Raw genomic sequence first — 23675 nt, 5'->3', positions numbered from 1 at the left:
GCAAGTTGTTTGTGAAACTTCCCCCTGAAGAGCTTTTCTCTAGACAGGTATATGTAGAGTTAATTGATAGAGGCTCCTGGAGTTTACAAGTATACCACAGGTCACATTGAGTAAACAGTTATAAAGTAATACAAATCCTAGTGCTTTTTAAAGTCGTTTTTTTTTTTTTTTAAAGATTTTATTTGTTTATTTGACAGACAGAGATCACCAGTAGACAGAGAGGCAGGCAGAGAGAGAGAGAGAGGGAAGCAGGCTCCCTGCTGAGCAGAGAGCCCGATGCGGGACTCGATCCCAGGATGCTGAGATCATGACCTGAGCCGAAGGCAGTGGCTTAACCCACTGAGCCACCCAGGCGCCCTTAAAGTCGATTTTTAAAATTATTTATCTTCAAGTAGGTAATATCACTCAAAATATTTCTCAGAAAATTAGACAGTTTTGCAAAGAGTAAAAGAAATTCCGTTCCCTAAATACTGCCCAATTGATGCTAGAATGTTGAGCTTTACCAAAATAGATGTTAGAGCCATTTTTTTCATTTAGACATAAAGCAGTTCTGAGATTCTCTTACAGGCATGAAGAGTCGGGTGAAAATAGACATGGAAGAGTTCTAGAGATAGTACAGAGTTCTCATATAACCTTCGCCCAGGTTCCCTTAATGGTGACATCTTACAAAATTGCGTTATAGTTACCAAAAGTAAGAAATTGACATTGTACAATACTATTAACTACAAGGTTTATTCCAGTATCCCCAGTTTTTCTGCTAATGTCCTTTCTCTATTCTGGGATCCAGTCCAAGATCCTACATTGCATTTCGTTGTCTTATCTCTTTACCCTCCTCTAATATGTGAGGGGATGCATTTCATGACTGTGGCAGTCTTGTGAGGGTAGTATTTTTTCATTATACAATGGCTACCTTTTTTTTTCTTCAACACTGTTAATTAGAATTGAGTCACTAAGACTAACCTACACTCAAGAAGAGGGACATTAAGCTTCACTTCATAGAGGGAGGTTTGGACATGGTTTTTTTTGTTTTTTTTTTTTTTAAGATTTTATTTATTTATTTGGCAGAGAGGTCACAAGTAGGCGGAGAGGCAGGCAGATAGAGAGAGAGAGGGAAGCAGGCTCCCTGCTGAGCAGAGAGCCCGATGTGGGGCTCGATCCCAGGACCCTGAGATCATGACCTGAGCCGAAGGCAGCTGTTTACCCCGCTGAGCCACCCAGGTGCCCTGGACATATTGGTTAAAAACCAATCATTAAATATTTTAGAGGAGGCACTCTGAGGCTCTACACATACCCTATTTCTCCTTAAAATTTGCATCAACTGAGGATCCATGGGTGGATCTCACCAGTAGCAGTTACTGCTGTTTTGGCTTTCTGGTGATTTTCCTCATTCCTTCTACATTGATTAATTAGAGTTCTCCCAGAAAAAGTTAACTCCTCTCCCCAAATCTAGGTTATAGTTAAGGATTAGTCATTGCATTGGTTATCAGTGTCTTTCAGGTTTCTTTTAATCAAAAACAGTCCTCTCTTTTTAAAGATTTTTTTAGGACAATTTTTTTTCAAGAGATCAAGTTGTCTTATATTCCCCATCTGAATTTGTATAATTGTTTTATATGCCCAATATTCTATAAACTTTTTTTAAAGTTATTAGAGAGTGCCCACACGAGCAGGGGGAGGGGCAGAGGAAGAGGGAGAAGCAGCCTCCCCACTGAGCAAGGACTCTGGATGTGGCACTCTGTCCCAGGACACTGGGATCATGGCCTGACCTGAAGGCAGACATTTAACCAACTGAGCCACTCAGGCATCCCCCAGTATTCTACAACTTGGGTTTAAGTTTACGCTTAATTAGATTCAAGTCAGACTTTTTTATATGAATACTTCATAGGTGATACTGTATGATATATATTGTATACGGAAATGTCTATCTATAAAAACGATTTTAAAGTTCGATCACGGGTAAAAGATACAAAGCTTTCTCTTTTAAGGTAGTTTTCCCTTTGCAGTGTTCAGTAATCTGTGTAATAACTTTGGCACCCTGCAAATACCATTTTCACACAGTCGGTTCACCTAATGGTTTTGTAGCTATTAATGATTCTTACCTGAATTAATCATTTCAGTAGGGCTTTTGCATTGTTTACTAATTTAATTCTCTCTACACTTATTGACTAGCATTTTTCTGTAAAGGAGTTTTTCCCTCATCATCTAGAGCTATTAGATTATACTACACTGGGGATGCCTGGATGGCTTATTCGATTAAGCATCTGCCCTCAGCTCAGGTCATGACCCCAGGGTCCTGGCATCGAGTCCGGAATTGGGCTCCTTGCTCTGCAGAGTCTGCTTCTCTCTCTGACAAATAAAATCTTAAAAACAAAAACAAAAACTGGGGCACCTGGGTGGCTCATTGGGTTAAAGCCTCTGCCTTTGGCTCCGGGTGGTGATGTCAGGGTCCTGGGATGGAGGCCCCCCCCCAATTGGGCTCTCTGCTCAGCGGGGAGCCTACTTCCTCCTGTCTCTGCCTGCCTCTCTGCCTACTTGTGATCTCTGTCTGTCAAATAAATAAAACCTCTAAAAAAGAAATTATGCTATCCCTTAAAAAAAAAAAATACTACATTGGAGTTTTCTACTCAAAGCACGATAAATTCCTATTCTTTCCCTTTAATTATGGATACTCAGAATAAGGACATGAGGTAATTACTGTGTGGTTTTGGGTTTTTGTTTTTTAAGATTTTTATTTATTTATTTGACAGAACACAAGCAGGGGGAGTGGCAGGCAAAGGGGAGGGAGTAGCAGACTCCCCGGGCCCCCTGCTGTGTGGTTTTGTAATAAAGTATTTATACTAAGTTTGTTAGTCACTGAAGCCTATTACCTGTTAAAGTCTCTCCTGGAATCCTTCTCTCCACTTTTACTCTTATCACTGATTAGTGATATTCATGGAAAGGTTTCCCATCCCTTTGTGACCATATGCAATACCTAATAAGTAATTTACCCATGATTTTTCAAAAATATATTTATTGTGGGGGTGCCTGCATGGCTCAGATGGTTAAGTGTCTCCCTTTGGCTCAGGTCATAATCCCAAGGTCCTGGGATTGAGCCCCACATCAGGGGTCCCTGCTTTGTGGGGAGCCTGCTTCTCCCTCTCTGTCTACTGTTTCCCCTGCTTGTGCTCTTCTTGGCTCTCTTCTGTCAATTAAATAAATAAAATCTTTAAATACACACACACACACACATATACAGTGTAAACCAAAGTATACCTAAATTGGACAGTGTAAAGGGAATTGTGTGGATTAAAAACTGAGGAAATTTTAATGTGCTCAGTAATACTGAAGAAGTAGTAGTAATAATTTTAAAGCTTCACAAGATTGATTGTATTAAATGTTCTATGCATCTGATGACTCATTTGAGATCTTTTGAAAATTTTTTAAAGATTTTATTTTTGTGAGAGAGAGAAAGAGCACTCACGGGTGCTTGTATGAGGGGGTGGAGGCAGGCTGAGGGAGAAGCAGACTCCCTGCTGAGTAGGGAGGGATCCTGATGCGGGACTTACTCAGAGGACCTTGGGATCATGACCAAAGCCAAAGGCAGACTGCTTAACCAACTGAGCCACCCAGATGTCCTCATTTGAGAGTTTTTGAAAGCAGATCTTCCTAAGGTAAGCCTACAGACTTAGAAACACCAGGCTTATTTTACAAAACCTTGACTAAATAAACACACACACGGGATTCCCCTTTACTACTGATGTCCATGAGATTACAAGTAGCATGTCATGTGTCTGCTTTGAAAGAAATTTTGAAGTTTTGGCAAACTTTTTTGGAACCTGTTCCCGGTGGTGTAGTTCAATGCAGAGATCTGTCTATTCCCCAGGTTTCTTTTTCAGTAAGCAACTTTAGAAACTGATGCAAAGGAGCAAATTTAAAATGGTAAGTTGTTTTTCTTTGTGTTTCAGATATGTCGGCAACCTTTCCAGAGATGTGACAGAAGCTCTAATTCTCCAGCTGTTTAGCCAGATTGGACCTTGTAAAAACTGCAAAATGATTATGGATGTAAGGGTATTTTACTTAGTTAACTTTCTTCCTCTTTAATGGATTAGTTAACTCTGTTACTTCCAGGAACTCTCTCTCTCTTTTTTTTTTTTTTAAAGAACAGTTTTATTTTTTAAGTATGTTCTACACTCAACATGGGGTTCAAACTCATGACCCTGAGGTGAAGAGTTGCATGCTTTACCAACTGAGTCAGCCAGGTGCCTCTCTTCCAGGAACTCTTAAATTAGTTTATATAGGGGTGCATGACTGACTCAGTAGGAACAGCATGGGACTCTTGATCTTGGAATCATGAGTTTGAACTCCACATTGGGTGAAGAGATTACTAAAAAAAAATTAAACTTAAAAACTGCAGGGTCTTCATTTTTTTTTTTTAAGTAATTTTATATAGTCTAAATTCCTAGTAATTTTAGTGAATTTAAGTCAGTCTTAGCCACTGAGTTTAGCTTATTTTACTAATAAATAAAGGAGGAAGAGAATAGAGCTAATCATTTTTAGAGCAAATAAGAACTATATGTAGGCTCTTGTTTTAAGGTACATTGAGGTATCAGTATTTTTTCTTATGTGGTGTCAGTTGATTGGCTAATCTGGAATTCAGTTATTACAATTACATTGGAAAATTAGGTAAAAAAAAAAAATAATAAACTGTGAAAGTGTTTAAGTGTGTGGGTATGCTTTTAACCTTTAAATGCCCTGATTAAAGCTTTTCTTGCATTGTGGCAGTTCCTGTCCGTCAGACCTTACCATATAGAAAAACATTGTATCATTCATCTGTAATTGCTGTTAATCCTGAATCACAGTGTGTGTAAAAAGACACGTCTAGGGGCACCTGGGTGGCTCAGTTATTAAGGGTCTGCCTTTGAATTAGGTCATGATCCCAGGGTCCTGGGATCGAGCCCCGCATGGGGCTCCCAGCTCCGCGGGAAGCCTGCTTCTCCCTCTCCCACTCCCCCTGCTTTGTGTTCCCTCTCTTGCTGTGTCTCTCTCTCTGTCAAAAGAAAAGGGGGGGGGCGTCTGGGTGGCTCAGTGGGTTAAAGCCTCTGCCTTTGGCTCAGATCATGATCCCAGGGTCCTGGGATCGAGCCCCACATTGGGCTCTCTGCTCAGCAGGGAGCCTGCTTCCTCCTCTCTCTCTTCCTGCCTCTCTGCCTAGTTGTGATCTCTGTCAAATAAATAAATAAAATCTTTAATAAAAAAAAAAAAAGACAAGTCTAAATTCCAGTCTATTTATACTGTTGGACTGTTTTACTGATGTTCGTAGATATGAATTTTATACTCTAGAGTATGAAGGCTGATAGTATGAATGCTTAGATCTTTTTATCTAACAGGTGCAGTTTTTTCTGGGTACAAATTATGTAAAATTAAGATTCTTTTTTCATTTGTGCTGAAATCTAGGCTACTTTATGTAACCACGTTCTAATGTTTGACAACACTGACCTTTGTAATAGAATTACCATTAAGTGTAGTGTTAGTTTGAATTACGTAATTTTTAAAACATTTTTATATTATTTACTTTTTTTTGAAGATTTTTAAAGATTTATTAAATTTAGAGAGGGAGAGGGAGAGTGCCCACCAGGCAGAGGTGCAGAGCCCGCCACAGAGCTTGATCCCAGGACCCTGAGATCATGACCTAAGTAGGATGATTAACCGACTAAGCCATACAAGCGCCCCTCTTTAATATTTTTAAAATAAAACGATTGTCTCAGTATTAAAAATTATAAAATTATAAAAATTCCTCCTCACTCTAACATTCTTAAAAATCATTGCCATTGACTTTTTTAAACGATTAATTTCCTTGTAACAAAATAGTATTTCTTTATTCTAATGTCATTCAATTTTAAATTTTTATTTCAAATTTTGAATTTTGCTTAGGGGTTTATGGAAAGATTTAAAAAATGGAGTCCAAGTCATTTTGTATTTTACAGATAGGTATAAAATATGGGGTGTTTTTCCTTTTTTAATTTACAATAAAGCATCCAAGCTCTGCACTTATCAGACCTCCATTACTTGGAACACCAGAAAAGAGAATTTTTAAGAGATGATAAGCAAAAAATTGATGTCAGAAAGTCCACATTCTGAAACCTATTCCAAAAACTTTGTTTATCGGAAAACCTCTTCAGTTTTCAGAACCTGAAATAGGTTTAAGAAGGTTGGCTTGATATTTTCTGCTACTTAGTAAGTTAGAAGCAGCAAGGATATATGTACATTGATAGCAGTAAAAGGTAACATTTATCAGGAAGGGAGATGGGATCATGGGTGGCTCAGTTGGTAAGCGTCTGCCTTCAGTTCAGGTCATGATCCCAAGGTTCTGGGGTTGAGTCCCACGTCCTCCTTGCTCAGTGGGAAGCCTGCTTCTCCCTCTCCTCCCTCTGCTTGTGTTCTGTCTCTTGCCATCTCGCTCTCTGTCAAATAAATAAATAAAACCTTAAAAACAAAACAACAGGGGAGGGAAAGGAAAGATCATTAAAAGCCAGTACTGAGACTTGAAAGTGTAAGAGTCTAGTCAAACTCCACTAACATCTGTAGCATAAAGAAATAGTTATATGAGGAATGTGTGTATGGTTTCTATATGCATCCATCCACAATTAGGATAATCATTAATATAAGATTAAATTATATGTAGTAGTAAAGAATAACTTGTTGAAGAAGACAGTGTTCTTTAAGACCATTCAATTTTTTGAAGTGTCTACTTCCTAATCTAAATATTAACTCGTGGACTAGACCCCTTCCTTTTCCTTGGCCTGATATTTGAGATATATAAAACTTCACAGAATTTTAAGGTAATGGTTGTATACAACTTGAATTTGGCTTTTGTGTTTCTTCAACAGACAGCTGGAAATGATCCATATTGTTTTGTGGAGTTTTATGAGCATCGTCATGCAGCTGCAGCACTGGCTGCTATGAATGGGCGGAAGATAATGGGTAAGGTAAGCTGTCATATTTAAAGAAGGTGACTTGAAAATTTTAAGTTGTATATAGTTGTTTTTTTTTTTTTTTACTATTCCTTTCTTTCTTTCATTATTGAGAGTGCACATAAGCGGGGGTGGCAGGGAGGGCAGAGGGAGAGGGAGAATCCCAAACAGCCTCCATGCTCAGTGCAGAGACCAACATGATACCACAACCCCAGGATCATGACCTGAGCCAAAATCAAGAGTCAGACACTTAACCAACTGAGCCTCCCAGATGCCCCCAGTTTGATTACCTTTTAGAGGCATTATATCACTTCATAGCAGAAGGTCACATTTAATATTTAAAAGATGGAATAAAGCTTTTTAGAGGGCATTGTTTATGTTGGTATTCTTCAAGATTCCTCACACATGGTAAATACTAAAATATTTGTTGAATTACTCAAGCTTGGATAAAACCTCTAGAACTTTGGGTACTAATGGGGAAGAATAAAAAGAAAGAAATGATTGTTACTTTAGATAAGAAAGGTTATTTGAATGTTAACAGAGAAGTGTGTAAGATTAGGATTTGCCAGCATTTGAGGAAGTATAGGTTAAAAGGTAAGTATTGAAACTTTGACCAGAACGGTTATCCTCTTAAATGTTTCATCTCCAGCATATGCCTTCCTGTGTGTTTGTAGATGCAAATCTTGTTATATATGTTTTTGAGCTTTATTTTTATGGAGTATAAATACAGAAACATTTTTTTAGGAAGTCAAAGTGAATTGGGCAACAACACCCAGCAGTCAAAAGAAAGATACAAGCAGTAAGTATATTTTATACTCTTTGAATATTTGTTTTTATTATACACAGTAGTTTTATTGTAAAGCATATAAACATCGTACATGTTTGCAGTAATGTTTTGATCGTTATCCTAAGATATGATTGAATGTGTTTGTGTTAATAAATTTAAGAACAAATCTAATCTTTGTCATCAGGTAGTACCGTTGTCAGCACACAGCGTTCACAAGGTAATTGTATCTTCTTAAACATAAAATGAAATCTCTTGAAAGGGTATTCACTAACCACTTGAAGTTTTTTTGTTTGATATTTGGGGGTGGTGGGAGGGAGGGGGTCGTATTTCTGTTTGTCTCTCTGGCAGTATTTTTCCCCCTTCTTCCCAACGTTGACCAAATGTGGCTTGTCCACTACTTTGGTGCTATTTCAAGCTCTCTGACCCCCTTGGTAGCAGCTGATGCCTTAGAAATACTTTCTCACCTTTCACCAACTAAAGGGCAAGATACCCTGCTTTCTTGAGGTCACGATCTGTGCTGCATACCATATCTGCCGATTGCTTGAGTTGCTCCCAAAACAGCGTTTCCCAAATGTCAACCCAATATGTTGCTTAAAGCCTGCCAGATGGGGGTCATTTTTCTTTCCAAATATACTTTGTCAGAGTTGATGTATGTGTTCCTTTTAAAGTGTTGATCCAACTATTTTGTATTTTTTAAGTGTTTCTTTTTTGAATGTTGTCTTTAAAAAAAAAAAAAAAACAAAACTTCACATATGGAATCGTTATTTCTCTCCAATGCTTTTTTGATGGCTCTGATATAAAGTGAAGGGATTACTGTTTTCATTCTGTTGCCTTCAGTCTTAGTTCACTTGCACATGGATTCACATAAACTGAATGGTGTAATGTCTGGGCAACCAAAACTGTTGGCTTTTGAGAAAACTGTCAAATACTTTAACATCAAACTGTTGCATTGCAAGGTATTTCTTTGATTGTTCTTCACAAAATATGGTTAAACCAAGTATATTATGTAGCTAGCTTCAGCAAATTGTCTTAACTGAGGCAAATCTAGTCTACATAACTCACAGTACCACTATTTTATTTTAATTTTAAAACCTTAATGTAGTGGTAAACTGGATAAATGTAATCACTATTAGAATGGTAATTAAGTCATTAATTTTTTTTGCAAAGCTTGTTATATATTATTAGTTTATTTTCTTAGACCAGTGTAATAATTGGCTGTAAGTAGAAATATAACTGTCAGTTTCCAGTTAGAGATAGTCTTTAAGAGAATCTTTCCTATATTATCACCTTCATTCATTATAAAATTTATAGGATCTGTATAGATATAGGCTAGTGTTATACTTAATCCATAAATTAAGATTATTTTATTGAATAGATTTTAGTATATTTTAAATTCTAAAATTTTATTTTTCTTTTCACTTCCCCCTCCTTCCCCTTATAAGATCATTTCCATGTCTTTGTTGGTGATCTCAGTCCAGAAATTACAACTGAAGATATAAAAGCTGCTTTTGCACCATTTGGAAGAATATCGTAAGTAACAGGAGATAAATTTAAATGGATTTTAATTAGAAACAGGCTTATATAGAATTTGAAAATCTGTTATGAATTTTAACCCTTCCACATAATTCGTTATGTTGTTTAGAGACCATTTAAGCCATTAACAGCCAAAGATTGTTTCCCTAATGATAAATCTTTTGTCTTCCAAGTATTTTAAAATCCTTTTTCACTTAGCATTAGCTCTTGAGATAAATTTGCTATGGTACATATTGTTTCTTATGTAAGTGTCTTGCTTAGCTTGGACATAATCTTTAGTAATCTTGTGCTCTGACTGAGGAATTTAGACTCTTGGGGTACTTCTATGATACCATGCATTTTGTATTAATATATTATAACAAAAAGAGACCTTAACAATTCAACCTAAAAAGCAGTTAAATATTAATCCCCAGGTATCTACCCTTTTGTCGTTGTTACTTTTAAAAATAATGCCTTTTAACTCTGAAAAACAATCTGAGGGGTTTGAAGTGGCGGGGGGGGTAGGTGGGAGGTTGGGGTACCAGGTGGTGGGTATTATAGAGGGCACGGCTTGCATGGAGCACTGGGTGTGGTGAAAAAATAATGAATACTGTTTTTTCTGAAAATAAATAAATTGGAAAAAAAATAATAATGCCTTTTAGTATTTTGTGGAGCACTGTTTTGGTTGCATTTCTTAATAATCGTATAGTTTAGGCCCTTTGTAAGTAGCTCACTCAAGGTATTGTTCATCACAAAAGAATCTTAATATTTTGAAAAGCATGCCATAGTAGAGTAAGAATAAGTTGATTATAGTATTAGAAGTACTTGTTGAATTTAGAAAACAGAATCTTGGGGTTTCTGGTTGCTTTTTTATTGTTGTTCCAACTAGAAGAGTAGTAAAAAGGAAACGTTAGCTTTGGTTTGGTTTGAGGAACAGAACAGCAGAAGAGATGAGAAGCTGAGGAGAATGGAAAGTAAATGCCAATAGTGTTGGTAGTAAATCTGGGGAGTGTTCATTTGAAGAGTTGTAGTTCATTGGTAGGAGGATGAAAATGAACAGTGACCAAAGAATGGCCATAGGTAGAGGCCAACTTTTTTTTCTTTTTTTTTTTTGGTAGAGGCCAACTTTAAAGGCAGGCAGATTAGGGATTATAAATGGATTCTTCTGTTAGGCAACATTTTTCTTTGTCTGTGAGAACCGATAAGGAAAGTAAGTAAAGTTCTAGTTTCTTGATTGTTCCTTTTAATCTGTCAGTAGGATGTTGATGATGGTTAGCTTGCTTTCAAATACCTGGACTGGAAGGTGTTAACCTTTGGCAGCTCCAAAGCTCTATAAGTGTACAAAATTTTGTGTTTGTTTTCTTTTTGGTGTGGAGTATCTTTTTAAGTTTTATGCTATTTTCAGAGTAGTCACAGGACCATAAAAGGATTAAAGAAGGATTAAAGAACCCTGATCTAGATCTTTGCTGCTTCCTCCTTAGAGAATCCTTTCAGAAATAAGTAAGACTTAAAAATATATTTCAAGGCTAACATATCCTGAAACTTAACTTTAAGAAGAAAAAATTTTTCTAACATTTTAACAGATTCAATAGCTATCTTATTAAATGCTAAGATTTTGATTGAAGTAGCTTTTCTGAAAACATGGGGATTTTAGTTTGGGATTAGATAAAGATTGTTTAACAATCAGCGAGTTTAAGTTACATGACATTCTAATTTAAATAATGACTTTTTAATCATGGATCAGTAATTTCTTTTTGTTAAATATTTGGTATCATAATTATAGTCTAGATTTTTTTATGATCAACCGTGATTATTGATTTTTTTGGGGGGGTGAGGCCTTTATAATTTACAATTTATGGATTATAATTTTCAGTGGAGGTAATATATAATGTCTGAGTTTTAGGCTACCCAAAGAGTTATTGTTTCTAAATTTAGAAGAACCATTTTTAGTTGGCAGCATCATTTCCCGATTTTTTTGTTAAAGGAAATAAATTGGTAAATACATATATTGAACGGTTCTCATGATAGCCAGATATTCTCTGTAGAGATCCTGCAACAGTACTCAGTTTATAGATGGTGTTCAGTAAGTGGTGGTGGCCTGTTAAAATATGTAGTATGAAAGATACGGTACTTTGCTACACTAATTTATACAATTTATACTCTTCCTTGAACTTAGGGTAGTCTAACAAATTTTGGTATTAAAGTGAGTCAACTACCAAATTAAATGCATGTGTACCATACCGATAATTTAATAAGTATTTTTTTATATTGAGAAGTGACTTGCATTAGTTTTCCCTTTTCACCAGCACCTCTTTGTCATTTTGACCCTAAACACTTAATAAATCACTCCTAAATTGATCAAAATATGCTTATGTATACTTTAATATAAAATTATATTGCATGGCTTTCTGACTTGGGTTTTTGTTGTGAAAGTGCCTGTTTTGTTCATGTGTCCTGAGAGAACAAGCATTGTGACATACCTGGCTAACTTAAAAGCAGATTGCCTGTGAAGCACAATTTGAGTCCCAATTTTTTGAGGTATGGAGTTTTAGCTATCATGGCTGGGTTTTTTTACTCAATCTCAAATAATAGGGCTCTGGTTATTTTGCAGAGTATCTCTGAAGAATGGACAGAATTGCCCTGGCTAACTACAAGCTACGGTTCACAGTGGATAAATGTTGGCGTGCTTTTTTACTTTCTGACTTTTTAAAATTTCGCTTTTATATCTTGTAGTTTCCAATCAATCTTATATGATTGCTATTTTAAAATTCAGTATAAAATCTTTTCTTATATAGTTTAAAACTAAAGTGTGTGTCTAGTGTTTTTCTTCAATGATTTATTAGCATTTCTGAAAACATAAAGTTCTCAAAATTTACCCATAGTCCAAAAGGGGGGTGTCAATTGATCTGAGAAAACAAAATAATTTAATTAATTTAGGAAATATACAGCTTTTTATTCTTTTAGTTTCCAGTTTTCTATTTTAATTTTTTTAATGATTAGGTAGTATATGGTATCAAATAGAAAATTATCAATTGCATGGTTAAAGAAAGCCATTCCTCTAATGTGCCTGTGAACCCTATAAATGGTTCAATAATTTCATATGAATAGCTCCTTTTACCATGCTTAATACTTAAAAGTTTAAAAACTTTTTGAAATGGGAGGCAGTTTTTTACAATATTTACATATATTTAAGAAGTTATTGATTTGCATGTTTATTAAGCATTATTTGCTAATACATGATAAATTTTATAGAATAAAAGGTGAATTTGCATTAAAGGTTTGTTTTAATGAAGATGAAACATAAAAATGAGTTTGTATATGACAGTCTCACTTGATATCCAGAGGAGAGTTTGCAAACCTAAACTTCTGATTATTTCTGATTTCAGAGATGCCCGAGTGGTAAAAGACATGGCAACAGGAAAGTCTAAAGGATATGGCTTTGTCTCCTTTTTCAACAAATGGGTGAGCTCAGTTAAAAAGTGCATGTGTGGTGCTAATACCAAAGGCTAAAGATACACATTTTGTTTTAATAATTATCTTTAATCTGCCACTTGCTCATTTTACTGATAATTAACACCTTCGCAAGAGGATATCTTTTTTTTTCCCCCATTTGGTCATTTCTTCAGCATTTATTTAGCACCTGATACATGCAAAGTACTGATAAAATGTTTACAGAATATAGAAAGTCAAGATGTTTAAATTATCAGCCAAAGGTAGATATTGAAAATCTCATTTATTTATTTAATTCATTATCTCTCTGTTTATATTCTCATGGTAAATTAAAATGTTTTCTATTTGCTTCATATATATGAATATAGCTATTGATTATTAATATGCTATTTTACTAAATTCTCTTATTCATAGTAATTTTCCATTGGTTCTTGTGAATTTTTAAAATATAAAATCTTATTACCTGAAAATACATATATATTTTTTACCTGCAAAAGAAAGTAACTGATAGGATGCTTAGCTGGCTCAATCAGTAGAACATGAGACTTCTGACCTCAGGGTCTGGAGTTTGAGTCCCATATAGGGTACAGAGATTACTAAAAAAATTAACAAAAAAAAAACTTAAAAAAAAAAACAAACAGTAAAATGCTCCAGTGGGTGGGGACTTTTTAGAAATTATATACTAATGTATTTGAAAATGTCTTCTCGTTTCTTTCATTTAACAATCATTTCTTAAACACATTTGCATGCACTTGAAATTTCTGGGTTTTGTGGAGAAAAGGAAGGATAGTTCAGTTTGTCAAATGAGAGGTGAGAGTAGGATATACACAGAAGGAAAAGCCTCATCCCCTGTATATCAGCTGGATAAAATCTTTGGCATGTCCTCCATACAATGTAATCATGTCCTGCTGCTTTAAAAAATACATATATACACCATGGAAATCTTACTATAGCCAGTACTTACAGAACAATAAAAGGAATCTCTGTACATACTGATTATAGAAATACTTCTGTGGTAAATTAAGTGAAAGCCTCATTTGTGTAAAAAAGGAGAGTGTGTATTTTTTAGGTATATATGTATTCCCCTCACAGGTATAAACAAAAAACTCGCTGTACCTCTTTGGGGGTTGGAAGTGAGAGGCAAATGGGGATCAGAGTGGGAAGCTTATCACGGTATTGTACTGCTTGAAGTTTGAACCTTGTAAATGTATTATAAATACAAGTAAATGATTTACCTCTTTTAGTGTGATAACTCAAGGTTCAAAACAGTTAAATGCCAGAGATACCAGACTTCAAAAATACAGGGGTAAATGATGGACGAATATATATGCACTGGAGTATACACTAAGGTTTCATTAACCTTAGATTTTATCGTGTTGCTTCTGTTAGGACTGACATTTGCCAAAGATACATTACAGAAACACTGCTGTACTTTCTGTGTAAAAGTACCTTAGGGGTGGGGATGCCTGGGTGGCTCAGTTAGTTAACTGACTGCATTTGGCTCAGGTCATGATCCCAGAGCCCTAGGATCAAGTCCCATATCCGGCTCCCAGCTCTGCGGGGAGTCTGCTTATCCCTCTGACCTTCTCCCCTCTCATGCACGCGTGCGCTCACGCACTCTCTCTCTCTCTCCCCCTCAAATAAATAAATAAAATCTTTTTGGGGGACGCCTGGGTGGCTCAGTTGGTTAAGCAGCTGCCTTTGGCTCAGGTCATGATCCCAGGGTCCTGGGATCGAGTCCCACATCGGGCTCCTTGCTCGGCAGGGAGCCTGCTTCTCCCTCTGCCTCTGCCTGCCTCTTTGTCTGCCTGTGCTCGCTCGCGCTCTCTCCCTCTGTCTCTGGCAAATAAATAAATTAAATCTTTAAAAAAAAAAATTTAAAAAAAAAAAAAAAAACGTGTTGTACAGGGGCACCTGGGGTGGCTTAGATGGTTAAGCATCTGTGTTTGACTCAGGTCATGATCTCCAGGTCCTGGGATCAAGTCAAATCTGGCTCCCTGCTCAGTGGGGAGTCTGCTTCTCCCTCCCCCTGCTCTTGCTTTCTCTCTCCTTCTCTCAAATACATAAGTAAAATCTGTTAAAAAAGAAAAAAAAGTGTCGTGCAGTATAGTTTTCATCCTTTCAGGAAGTGAATGAAAAAAATCCTGTGTATTAGAATATTAGAAGACAACTTCGAAGTGGTTAAGGATTTTGAGAGGTGAAAAGATAAAAGCTCTGCCATGTACATATCCCATCTACCAATTATAAGGGTTTTATTTCCTGTGAAATGAGAAAATAAAAACCGACAATATTACTGGTTTCGAAAGCTTTACTGTTAATCATAGTATAATATTTAGGAAAAGTAGAAAAATACTTCATGCAGTGGGTTGATAGCCGAAGTTAGTATGAGCTCCTTGGAGGATTGATACATAGGATTTTAATGATTTGTGTTATGTTGGGGAAGTAGGCTTCTGTGGACTAGGAACTAATTTTTTCCATTTGAGATTATGGCATATAGTTCCCTGCTATATAGAAATCACTAATGCATAGAGTCGGCAAAGCATGATTGTGTATGGCCTCTGGAGTCAGCCAGAGATGGATTTGAATACTAATAGCCATCCTGTGGTAGGGTAACTTCGAGAAAGTACTTTAATGTCCTCAGTTCACATTTCAGCATCTATAAAATTTGTTTTATGTGATTGGCAGCATTCTGGTGTGCTGAAGTGCCCCAGCCCTACTTGTAGCTACTCTCAACTCTCTTGCCTCTCTTGCCGTGTCAAGCATGCTATGGGCAAATTCCAGTACTGGTGGAACATAGCTTTTCTGCTTACTCAAGTAACAAAATTCTGCTAAAGAAAAACTGAGTCAGTTGGTTTCGTTTCTAATTTAATGGTTACACATGGTAAATGAGTGCATGGTACTATCTTCGCAAACCTGTTTCTTTAGTGTAAATTTGAGTTCCCATTCTTTGTTACAACTGTTTCATGCCCCCTCCTATCTCCTCAGTATTCCTCTTTTCTACAGCATCACCCCAAAGATGACAAGATTAATGCTTTAATGAGAAAACAGAAGCTATACAGGAATTCCTTCAGCTTTGAACCACCAAATCTACATAGAAATCATCCACCTTCCTCTTCTGTTACAGTAGAAGTGTCCTTCCTGTGGAGGCCAAAAGTACTTAAAACTGGGATCTTAACTTTTCTTGCCTTTTCAAGGACCTTGTTCCTATGCTTATTATTTTTTTTCCGTACTATACATTTATTGAGATATAATTCACATTCCATAAAATCTCCTTGCTTATGTGTACAATTAAGTTGTTTTTAGAATGTTTATAATGGGCGCCTTGGTGGCTCAGTGGGTTGAAGCCTCTGCCTTTGGCTTAGGTCATGATCTCGGGGTCCTGGGATTGAGCCCCACATCAGGCTCTCTGCTCAGCAGGGAGCCTGCTTCCTCCTCTCTCTGCCTGCCTCTCTGCCTACTTGTGATCTCTTTCAAATAAATAAATAAAATCTTAAAAAAAAAATTCAGCTCTTATGGAGTTGAATTTATAAATTAGAATGTTTACAACTATCACAATTTTATAATTTATTTTTATCACGCCAAAAAGATACATACTCTTTGGCAGTCACTGTCCTTTTCTTTCTATTACCCTCTTCTTCAACCCTAAGCAACTTTTGTTGTTGTTGTTGTTGGAGGGAAGGCTAGGGAGGGAGATAGAGAATTTTTTCTTTTTTTTTTTAAGATTTTTATCCATTTATTTGACAGATCACAAGCAGGCAGAGAGTAGGGAAGCAGGCTCCCCGCCAAGCAGAGAGCCCAAAGTGGGGCTCAATCCCAGGACCCTGAGATCATAACTTAAGCCACCCAAGTGCCTTGGAGAGAGAGAATCTTAAACAGGCTCCATGCCCAGTGTGGAGCCCCACACAGGGCTTGACCTCATGACCCTGAGATCATGACCTGAGCCAAAATCAAGAGTTGGACACAACTGGCTGAGCCACCCAGGCATCCCTGCCCTGAGCAACTATCAATCTACTACTATATCTACTGTTATTAATCTACTACTACTACTACTATAGATTTTTCTGTTTTGAAAATTTTCTTTCTATAAATAGAATTGACTAATATGTTCTTTGGTGTTCTCTTGCCCGGTGTCATCGGTTTTTCCCTCTCCACTGGATCATTCGTGTGAACGAGAAAACATGTTTCGGGACACCTGGGTGGCTCAGTGGATTAAAGCCCTGCCTTCAGCTGCCTGCCTCTCTGCCTACTTGTGATCTCTGTCTATCAAACAAATAAATAAATAAATAAAATCTTGTTAAAAGAAAAGAAAAGAAAAAACATGTTTCTAGTATGTATTAATCAAACCATGCTTGGGGTACCTGGCTGATTGGTAGAGGATGTGACTCTTGATCTCAGGGTTGTGAACTCAAGCCCCATGTTGGGCATGGAGGCTTTCTTTAAAAAACAACAACAACAACAAAAAAAAAAAACACACACAGACTTGACCCTGTATCCCTTTCCTACGTATCTCCCCATTTCTCTGCCGTAATTCATAATCAGACTTCTCAAAATGTTTGTCCATGTGCTTTCACTTCTTCATCTCCTATTCACAACCATACACACACACACACCCCATACAAAATTTTCCCCCTCTTTTATCAATAGTTGATTAGTTTCCTAGGGCTGCTATATTATAGTACCATAAGCTGAATGACTTAAAACAAGAGAAATTTGTTCTTTCAAAGTTCTAGAGGTATAGAAGTCCAGAATCAAGGTTGTCATCACGACCGTGCTTCCTCTCAAGGCTCTGGAGAACTCTCCCTTTGTACTTTCTGACCGTTGTCAACAATCATTGGTATCCTTGCTATCCTTGGCTTGTAGCTACATCATTCTGGTTTCTGCCTTTGTTTTCACATGGCCTTCTTGCTGTGTGTGTCCACATTGTCTTCTCTTCTTACAAGGTCATCATTCATACTGGGTTTTCCTAATCCAGGATGATCTCACCTTTTTCTTTAAAAAAGATTTTATGTATTTATCTGACAGAGATCACAAGTAGGCAGAGGGGCAGGCAGAGAGAGGGGGGAAGCAGACTTCCTGGTGAGCAGAGCGCCTGATGTGGGGCTCGATCCCAGGACCCTGAGATCATGACCTGAGCCGAAGGCAGAGGCTTAACCCACTGAGCTACCTAGGTGCCCCTTATTTAAAGATTTTATTTATTGCTTGCGTGGAGGGGTAGTGGGAGGGATGGGGTGACTGGGTGATGGACACTGGGAGGGTATGTGCTATGGTGAGTGCTATGACTTGTATAAGACTGATAATCACAGACCTGTACTTCTGAAACAAATAATGCATTATATGTTAATACAAAAAAAGGTTCTGCATATGAGTGAAATCACAGTAAAGATTTTATTTACTTATTTGAGAGATGAGAGCATGAGTGGGGTGGGGAGGCGCTGAGGGAGATGGAGAAGCAGACTCCCCTCTGAGCAGGGATTCCACTGTGGGGCTCTATCTCAGGACCCTGGGACCATGACTTAAGCCAAAGGTAGACACTTAACCAACTGAGCCACCTAGGTGTCCCAAGATTTTATTTATTTTAGAGCATTCATGAGTGAGGGTAGGGGCAGAGAGAAAATCCTGAAGCAAATTCCCTGCTGAGCATGGAGCCCAAAGTTTCAGGGCTTGATCCCACATCCCTTGTGATCACAACCTGACCCAAAACGGAATTGAACACTCAACCGACTGTGCCACCCAGGCATCCCTAGAGTGATCTTAACTAATACATCTATAAAGATCCTATTTCCAGTTAGGATCACATTCACAGTTGGGGGCAGGTGGTAATTAGGACTTTATTTCAATTTAAGGGACACAGTTCAACCCACAACAATAAATATGTCCTAGAATTTGAACTGGTAAGTATGGTAGACAATGTTGGTTTCTTTGTAAGAATTTGCATTTCCTTTTTATGTGTCTTAAGACTGGCCTTTAGCCTTGAATTTCCCTGTTCGTTCTTTCTAGGTCAAGCCCACATACGCACAAATCAGAATTGTACCTCATTTACTTTTCAGTTCACTGTAAGCTGGCTTTTGTTCTCACTCTTTACCAACACTACTCTTTTTTTTTTTTTTTGAAGATTTTATTTATTTGACAGAGAGATCACAAGTGGGCAGAGAGGCAGGCAGAGAGAAAGAGGGGGAAGCAGGCTCCCCACTGAGCAGAGAGCCCTATGCAGGGCTCCATTCCAGGACCCTGAGATACCTGAGCTGAAGGCAGAGGCTTAACCCACTGAGCCACCCAGGCGCCCACCAGCACTACTCTTTTCAGGTTTACTACTAGATTTCTACTTCTTTGGCTCTGGAACAGTACACTTCTGTGGATTTCTTCCTTCATCACTGGGAACTTCTTCGGCACCTTCACTAGGAATTTTTCCTTTACCTAGTTTTCAGATTTTGCTTTTTTACAAGGGTCTGTCCAGGATGCCTTCTTTTCTCCCTAGTCTTTCTTCATGACTCTGAATTCCATATGTCCAATTCATTTTACTTCTTTGTGCTCCATACTAATTAACAAGTGGCTTTCATTTAGATGTTTTATGGATGTCTCAAATTTAATGTGTCTTAAATAGAGTACTTTGTTTCTTCCTCATACCTATTTTCCTCTTCACTCCTAGGTTTCACATTTCATTAAATGCTAACTAACACTATCCTCCCTACTGCCCCAGAAGCAATGTAGGAATTATCTTTGATTTCCTCTCCTTTTACTTATAATCAATTCTTTTTAATCTTCCTGTAGGTTATATCCACTGCTTTGTGTATTGCTTTAGTCTCAGAGTGTCTTTTTCCTCTTACTACCCATCTCCCTAAACTGTTCTCTTCCTACTGCTAAGAATGGCCTTGTTAAAACATAGATCATGACAATTTCTTACTTAAAATCTTTAGTTTTTTCCTCTGGCATCCTTTTTAGCTCACTAGAGCCACTGAAACTAGTTGTCTTTAACATGCCTTTTTTTTTTTTTTTTTTTTTAATTTGACAGAGAGATATCACAAGTAGACAGAGAGGCAGGCAGAGAGAGTGGTAGAGGGAAGCAGGCTCCTTGCTGAGCAAAGAGCCCGATGCGGGACTCGATCCCAGGACCCTGAGATCATGACCTGAGCCGAAGGCAGCGGCTTAACCCACTGAGCCACCCAGGCGCCCCTTGTTTAAGATTTTATATATTTATTTGAGAGAGAGCACGTGTAAGAGCAGGGTGAGGGGCAGAGGGAAGCAGGCTTCCGTGGAGCAGGGAACCCAACACAGGGCTTGATTCTGGGACTCCAGGTTTTCTACCTGAGCTGAAGGCAGATCCTTAACCGACTGAGCCACGCAGGTGCCCCAATATGCTTTATTCAGATATGTACCAAACTTTCCTGCGAGAACACACTTTGCAGTGCTTTTCTTTCCACCAGGGCTTTCTTCCCTGGAGTTTCTACTTAGCTACTTCCTGTTGCTCTCAGTTTCAACGTAAATGATAGATTTTAGAGAGACCTTCTTTTTTTTTTTTTTTTTTTTTTTTTTTAAGATTTTTACTTATTTATTTGATAGAGATCACAAGTAGGCAGAGAGAGAGGGGGAAGCAGGCTCCCCGCTGTGCAGAGAGCCCGATGTGGGGCTCAATCCCAGGACCCTGAGATCATGACCTGAGCTGAAGGCAGAGGCTTAAACCACTGAGCCACCCAGGCGCCCCTAGAGAGACCTTCTTTAATCATGCTGTCTGATAGCATGTCTGATAGATCTCAAAGCCCATATTCTCTAGGTCATCCTTTTGTGTTTAATTTTAAAAGGTGTTTGTTTGTTTGTTTGTTTGTTTGTTTTTAATGTATTAGAGAGAGAGAGAGAGTCCACAAGCAGGGGGATTGGCAGGCAGAGAGAGAAGCAGGCTCCTTGCAGGGAGCCTGACACAGGGCTCCATCTAGGACCCTGGCATTGTAAACTGAGCTGAAGGCAGACAACCAGCTGAACCATGCAGGCACCTTAATCCTTTTGCTTCTCTCATGGCATTTACCACAATTTGTATAATAAGTTTGTGGCCCCAAAAGAATGTCAGTTCTGTGGCAGCGGAGACAATGTCTATCTCATTAACCAGTGAATCCTTAACATTTAATCTGCTGGTAGAACATTACAGGTGTTTGGTGTTTACTTGTTGGATGAATGAGAAACCAAATACTGTTACAAGTTTGTTGGGTTGTGTAAAGTGAGGTTTTCATCCATAATAGTCTGATTATTACTTGAACTTTATAACAGCTATCTCCATAAGGGCTCTGGGGCTCTTAACTTTTTCAGGTAGTTAACATTCCTGAAGTCTGATATCCAAATAAAAGAAAGATAATTTAAAAACATCATTGCACTTTAGGAAGCACATTGTATATTGTATATTTTATAAAGCATTTTCATTTAGTAGACATTTGTGAAAAGCAGCTGAATTTTCTCTGCTGCGAATAGTCTTTAAACGTCAACTAATGGTAGCTTCTTTGTCATTTCTAATGTTGTGCGGAACAGGATGCCGAAAACGCCATTCAACAGATGGGTGGCCAATGGCTTGGTGGAAGACAAATCAGAACTAACTGGGCAACCCGAAAGCCTCCAGCTCCAAAGAGTACATATGAGTGTAGGTGTATTGGAGAAGAAAAGGAAATGTGGAATTTTGGAGAAAAATACACTAGATTTTAAATGTTAGAGCTGTTCCCGGAGACTTATTGCAGAAATAGATGAGAAGCAAATCAAGACTACTGTTGAAAATGTACTTAGTTTTCATTTTTGTAATTTTAAATAATAAATGATATTGTCTCTAATGTCAAGTCTCCTATTAAATAGAGAATATTGAGTAATTTTTTAGATATTCTTGGGGGAGATTTAATCCTCAAATGTATTATGTATTGTGTAAGCATTTTGGTAAAGGTAAAAATTACCATTACAGTAGTGTAGTTGATAGCTGCTTTTCTCTTTCTGATAAATTCATTATTTAATGAATTTAAAATATTAAACTTTTCCCTCCCCAGCAAACACCAAACAGCTATCATATGATGAGGTTGTAAATCAGTCTAGTCCGAGCAACTGTACTGTATACTGTGGAGGTGTCACTTCTGGGCTGACAGGTATGGGAGTCTTACCTGTGTGGCATTTTGAGGTTTATTTTTTAAATGAAAAGCTTAATGTCTGTAGGATTTTATATAACTTGGTATGGTTTGTTTTTGTTTTTGTTTTTGTCTAACAGAACAACTAATGCGTCAGACTTTTTCACCATTTGGACAAATAATGGAAATTCGAGTCTTTCCAGATAAAGGATATTCATTTGTTCGGTATGGGTGCTTTTTTAAAAAAAACTTTTTCCCTAGAAATTATTTTGAATATTTCACTTAGTAGTTTTCTTAAAAATTTAACCTTGATTGTAAAGAAATAGAAATTTCTCTAGCATTTAGCAACATGGACCACTGTGTTTTGGCGCCTCCCTCCTTGTAACCACAAGATCAATAAAACATTCTCTATTAGAGGACATTTTTTTCAGAACTAGAAGATTTTTGGGGAAATATATGGAAGAAAGCACACCATGTTACTCTTTCATGTGAAGTGCCTATTTTACCTCAGGCTCAGCTTGATTTTTAAGAATAGGTTTTATTCATAAGTACTTTGAACAGTTTATGATTCTTAACATTCTTTTCAATAGGTTCAATTCCCATGAAAGTGCAGCACATGCAATCGTTTCTGTTAATGGAACTACCATCGAAGGTCATGTGGTGAAATGCTATTGGGGGAAAGAAACTCTTGATATGATAAATCCTGTGCAACAGGTGAGAGGGTTCTTTACTTTGCACAGTAATTGCTGGGCTAATGTTAGATTATTTTAAAATGAAATTATTGATAATCTTGTTAATAGTTTCTAGCTAAAATGATAATACATAAGGGCTCTTCCGACATGTATTATAGTTCTAGAGTTGTAGTGTACTTAATGGGGTATTCAGGCTTTTTTCTTAATACTTGGTAGATTTATTCACATACTATTTGGAGAACTCACAAACGTGTTTGACTCAGTTGAAACAAAAGCTATAAAGATATTTAGAGCCTTGGCATTTTTTCTAGATTTTGCTGCTTTTGTTTTTCCCAGCAGCTTTAGTGGTTCAAATGTGATCCCATAAAGATTTCTGTGAAGGGGTGCCTCAGGTGGTTCAGTCAGTTAAGCATCTGACTTTTGGTTTTGGTTCAGGTCATGATCTCAGGGTTGTGAAATCGAGCCTTGGGTCAGCTCCATGCTGGACATGGAGCCTGCTTAATATCCTCTGTCTTGCATGCTCTTGTACTCTCTCTTTTAAAAAAAAAAAAAAGTTTTCTGCAAAGAAACTGTTAAGTGGAGCATCAAGATAGGAATTAGAAACTCCCAAACTATATAGGCTATATAACTTTCTTAGGTAAACTGAATATAGGAATAAGTAATCCTTTTCTGTCTTCCCTATCTAGTTTAATTTAAAAAACACTTAAACGTTGTACTGAGTTTGATATTTATTACTGGGAGATTACCTACTACCTTACAAAGAGTGTACCATTTAGAGCATCATATGGAGTTACAGTAGTATAACCTCACTGTCTTTTTTTTTTTTTTTTAACTCACTCATCTTATAAACTCTTGTTTATCCTTTTATTTTAATTGCAGTGATGGCCTAATGTGTTATCCCTATATATTTGTGATACATCACAAATTGTGGTACATTTGTGGTACTGTATGTGTACATGTAACTTCAAATAATACTAAATTACTTGTTACAATTTTACTTAATAGCAGAATCAAATTGGATATCCACAAGCTTATGGCCAGTGGGGCCAGTGGTATGGAAATGCACAACAAATTGGCCAGTATATGCCTAATGGTTGGCAGGTACCTGCATATGGAATGTATGGCCAAGCATGGAATCAACAGGGATTTAAGTAAGCATATTTTCTTTTTTTCCCTTTTTATTAGCTTTGAAAAAAGAGCT

General features: G+C 37.3%; 1 protein-coding gene across 11 annotated transcripts in view; it reads left to right on the top strand.

Annotated features, from left to right (window-relative positions):
* Positions 1 to 23675, top strand: part of TIA1 (TIA1 cytotoxic granule associated RNA binding protein) — a 33913-nt gene that overhangs the window by 6506 nt on the left and 3732 nt on the right. For 4 of the 11 annotated variants that reach the window (XM_044261318.1, XM_044261315.1, XM_044261319.1 and 1 more), the window contains 11 exons: positions 3942 to 4038; positions 6864 to 6962; positions 7692 to 7746; positions 7919 to 7951; positions 9177 to 9264; positions 12633 to 12708; positions 21208 to 21316; positions 21708 to 21803; positions 21923 to 22007; positions 22373 to 22496; positions 23480 to 23625. In XM_044261318.1, coding sequence (XP_044117253.1) covers positions 3942 to 4038; positions 6864 to 6962; positions 7692 to 7746; positions 7919 to 7951; positions 9177 to 9264; positions 12633 to 12708; positions 21208 to 21316; positions 21708 to 21803; positions 21923 to 22007; positions 22373 to 22496; positions 23480 to 23625 — 1008 coding nt within the window. Of the gene's footprint in view, positions 1 to 3941; positions 4039 to 6863; positions 6963 to 7691; positions 7747 to 7918; positions 7952 to 9176; positions 9265 to 12632; positions 12709 to 15681; positions 16052 to 21207; positions 21449 to 21707; positions 21804 to 21922; positions 22008 to 22372; positions 22497 to 23479; positions 23626 to 23675 lie in introns of those variants that run through there. The other 7 variants (XM_044261317.1, XM_044261320.1, XM_044261321.1 and 4 more) reach the window with 5 other exon arrangements.

Source organism: Neovison vison, chromosome 8 (genome assembly GCF_020171115.1).
Source record: "Neovison vison isolate M4711 chromosome 8, ASM_NN_V1, whole genome shotgun sequence".
NCBI lineage: Eukaryota > Metazoa > Chordata > Mammalia > Carnivora > Mustelidae > Neogale > Neogale vison.
Note: the sequence above shows the minus strand (reverse complement) of the source record. Positions and strands in the feature narration are given on the sequence as shown.